The following is a 4,141-nucleotide window of genomic DNA, read 5'->3' as shown; positions in this document are numbered from 1 at the left end:
CAATGTGGATATGGCCCAAGTTTGACTATTTCCTTAAAATTTCTCTTCTTCCTGTGTCTCCAGCTTAACTTTTTGAGAACTCCAACTTAGAATTCATTTGTCTCTCAGTGTCCTCTACTCTTTGTGTGTCCCTTATTGCTTTTAATGGTCACCATCAATTAGAACTTTCTTATCTTCAATCTGGTCTGTTTTATGCATGTGAATTTTGGATTTCTTAAAAAAGATATCTTTATGGGATTAGAGAGATGAATCAATGGTAACAAGCACTTTTGCACCACAAGAAAAATGGATTTGGTTTCTTGAATTCATATCCAATGGCAAATAATCACCTTTAATGTCAGCTCCAGGGGACCTGACAATGCATGTCTCTGTGTTCACCTGTACTCAAAAGCACATACCATATCCCCACCCACATAAGTAAAGATAATAAATCTTAAAATGTGAGACAGGTTTCTTTAAGTGTCATTATTCAAAGAAAACCTGATTTCTCTGATTTCTGAGTCTATTTCAATCAGTTTTCTGGGTTTCACCTTGTGCAACAAGGCCACATTAATTTTAAATGTCCCACTTTCCCCAACTTTTTGTTTCTCCTTCAGTCTTCACATCAGAGGTTCTACCTATGTCCTGTCCTTCTCCCCTACTTACTAAACATCCATCTTTTTCTGCCATCCCTGCTCCTCAAAGTTCCATCTCCAATTCCTTATTCTGAATGCAGACCAGAGAAGCTGTTCATTTTAGCATGTATGATTTTAGGTGTATGTACTGTTCACCGCCTGAAATGAAACTTTCATCTTCATTTGAAGTTCTTTCCACTGTAGGCCATCTCGTCCAGCAAATTGTTCACTCACAGCATGTCATGTCACACATTTACATTTTTAGAACAAAACACATTTTATTGGCAAAGATACTGGGATTATCAAAGACCCTTATGTAGCCAACACAGGAAAAAAAAAACTTTTTTTTTTCTTCCAGTCCTATATGTTTACGTTTCTGTACTTTATGATTTTTCAACTTCAAGAATCTTTGGCACCATAGTATAGACATAGATATGGATGTCACCATGAAACTTGATAAAGTACACGGAAGGATTGGCTAGAACTTGGTAAACAACCTTTCCGAACTTTTTGGAACCATCTTTTCTGGTGTACTCCACCCAGTTACCAATCAACACATCACTGTCATCTCCTGATCTCTCCTCAGCCGGAGGAGTGTCTGGAATCATGTGGAGGTTACCTTCCTTGTAGTCATCCAGGAGCTGATAAGCATAGAGAGCTGGATCCTTCTTGTAGGTAATGTAAAACAAATCCTTCATGATTGGCACCTGGGCTAGCACCACCCCCCTCCAGTTGACCTCAGAGCCATCTTTCCCCTCAAATTTGTGTTGTACCGCTCTGCCAACCAGGGCTCTGGCGAGGTGGGCATCCCTCACCTGAGGAAATACTACTATGGGAGGCAAAACCTTAAGGTTTAAAATCCTGTCATCACTGTAGAGCTCCAGTCCGTAGATGCTGTCAATTCCATCATACTTCACCAAGTAAAGAGAAGGGTTTGTTGGCAGTTGATCTAGAACTATGGCCTTCCATTGGGTGACAGGCTCATTACCTTCCTTCCAACTGTGAGAAATTCTGCAGCCGACAATATTCCTCAGGGTGTTGGAAGAAGACTTCCTCCTCCTCTTCTTCATGAGGGATGACATGCTAAGCCTCTTCAAAGGTATTTTCTTCTACATGGCTGTAGCCTTGCTGCGGTATACCACACCAAACCCAGGCAGATGTCTTGTGGCTATCATTCTGTGTTCAAATATACTTGCCCATTGCCTTGGATTGAAGATATTGCCTGTTTAAACCAGACACAATGCTGTTGCTACTGTCATATATATGAGTTACTGAAAGGCAATGGGTGTAGGGTGGGAGAGAATGCAGGACCAAGGCTCTTCTCTAATGGTATTTTTGAGCAGGTCAAGAAGGTTATGCTAAACATGTTTGGGCTTCTAAACTTAATTTGATCAAAATAAGAAGCTCATAATCCAGCTATGGTGGCACACACATTTAATCCCAGCTTTCAGAAGGCAGGGTCAGGCAGATTTCTGACTTAGAGACCAGCCTGGTCTACAAAGTGAGTTCCAGGGCAGCCAGTGATAGACAAAGAAAAAATGTCTCCAAATCAGCTACAACATTAACAACTAAAACAAAAAACCAACAAAAACAAAACAAAACATACAAACAAAAAACAAAAAAGAAAAACAAACAAAACAAAACAAAACAAACAATCAAATCAGAAGTTAATAGGAGATGGTAGTAACCCAAGTCTTTAATCCTAGTACTCAAGAGGCAGAGGGAGGCAAACCTTAGTGAGATAAAGGCTAGTCTATTCTACAAAGTGATTTTCCTAACAGCCAAAGCTACACACAAACACACTCAAAGTAAAATTAAACACCCATCCAAAGAAAAAACAAACAAACAAAACAACAACAACAACAGCAAACAAATAAATAAAGGAAACAAGGAAATTATCAAAGGGAAATTAACAAGTAATTCTCGAGAGCTCAGAATAATATACTCAGATGAATATGTCTTCAGCCCTGAGCTAATTTGCCTCTGCTGAGGAACATCTCCTTGCATGTCTATGTCAATGTGGAAGTTGGTATGCCTTTTACCCAAAATGATCAAGGAGAGAACAGAATAAAGAAAATGAGCCAGAGTTGTCACCTACCCTCTCTTGTACCTGCAAGCTGTGAAATAGGTGGCAATATTCACAAATATCCCAGGGACACAGCACACCACTGGCCTTCTGTATTGTGTTACCTGACCCAGCCTCAGGATTATTTGGTGATTATTTGCCACTGCAACTCCGTCCTCAACAAGTCCAGGCAATATCAGCCATTTAGAAGTTACATCTTCTAAAATACATAAGGACAATGAAGAGCTTTGGCATTTTAATGGAATTTTGAAGGAGATATCGTTAGCAAGGATAATAAATTCAGGAGATCAACTAAACTGGATCAACCATGCCCCTGGCCCCAAACATGGGAGAATTTAGACTGTACAGTTAATCAGTGTGGGAGGGAAAACTTTCAGCTTTCTATAGCTATGATGGTCCCAGTTACTTCATAAATGTACTTACCCAAAGAAAATGTCTTAGTCGTCAAGATTCTGTCTTTTGATACAGACCAGGCCACAAAAGCTTGAGGAACAAGTTGGAGTTCAGGAGCTGGCTTGCCTTTCACAGACCACTGGGAAAATAGTGGACACACCTTCTAGGCATTCTAGTGTCTCTAAGTGGAATAGATGTGCAATCTATGGCCAGTGCTCTGTGACATCACCTAGTTCAGCTTGCATCATAGAACCACACTCATGCTGGTTCCTTCCCTAATTACACTCAGAAACATTAACCATCTAGGCTTTACCTTTTCATATGGCCTCCTAGAAATCCAAAATGAAATCCCTACAGAAATGCCCTGATGACCTGAGTCACATTCTGCCCAAGTAAATCACTCTTGTATTGTTTATATTTTTTGGTGGTTGGGTTTCTGTTTGTTTGTTGATTGCTTTGTTTTGCTTTTGTTTTTGTTTTCCTCCTGTGAAAGCCTTCAGTTTCTGATTCACCAACATCCTTGGTGGTTATTTTCCCTGTTCCAAACTTTCCCTGGTTATCTTTAAACTGTTCTTAGTGTCAGAAATGGTGCCAGACTCTTTGAGGCAGCACACTGGATAGCACATCAAAATTCTGTTTATGAAAACCCAAAGTTAGAGCAATTACTATTGTATTCAAACAAAGCAGGAATTTTACAGTGTTAAGTACCTTGTATTGAAGTCAGTTGCAACCTTGAATCATGGATTGTTTGTAAAATGAGAAGACAATCTAGCTCTTGGTCCTGCCTTCAAAGTTGTGATAAAGTTAAACAAACCCAATATCAACCAGTCATGTTTTAAAGTCCTTTAAAATTTTTCAGTATTTCTGGTTACAAGTAATTTCATAGATTAAATGCAGTAAAACAGGGTGAAATAGATTTGATAATTTTACTTTTGAAATATGGGTAGACAAAATATTGAACGCTGGTAAGTATGGAATTTACTTACAAATTAGCGGGCACTTTAATTTTTCATGCCATATAGATCTTTAGTTCTTCCAGAAACATCAA

The 4,141-nt window shown here is 39.1% G+C and overlaps 1 protein-coding gene across 1 annotated transcript; it reads right to left on the bottom strand.

The window, feature by feature from the left end:
- Nucleotides 1–872: 872 nt before the first annotated feature.
- Nucleotides 873–3,314, bottom strand: Gm21440 (predicted gene, 21440). The gene is made up of 3 exons (NM_001373893.1): nt 3,124–3,314; nt 2,713–2,899; nt 873–1,836 (listed from the first exon to the last, which is right to left on the bottom strand). The coding sequence occupies exon 3, from the start codon at nt 1,694–1,696 to the stop codon at nt 998–1,000; it is 699 nt and encodes a 232-aa protein (NP_001360822.1). The 5' UTR covers nt 1,697–1,836; nt 2,713–2,899; nt 3,124–3,314; the 3' UTR covers nt 873–997.
- Between the last annotated feature and the right edge of the window lie 827 nt (nt 3,315–4,141).

The sequence above is a fragment of the Mus musculus genome, chromosome Y (assembly GCF_000001635.26).
Source record: "Mus musculus strain C57BL/6J chromosome Y, GRCm38.p6 C57BL/6J".
Lineage (NCBI taxonomy): Eukaryota > Metazoa > Chordata > Mammalia > Rodentia > Muridae > Mus > Mus musculus.
Note: the sequence above shows the minus strand (reverse complement) of the source record. Positions and strands in the feature narration are given on the sequence as shown.

What these genes read in the sequence shown, in the direction of transcription:
- Gm21440 (NM_001373893.1), bottom strand. Translation starts at nt 1,696, where the DNA reads ATGTCATCCCTCATGAAGAAGAGGAGGAGGAAGTCTTCTTCCAACACC.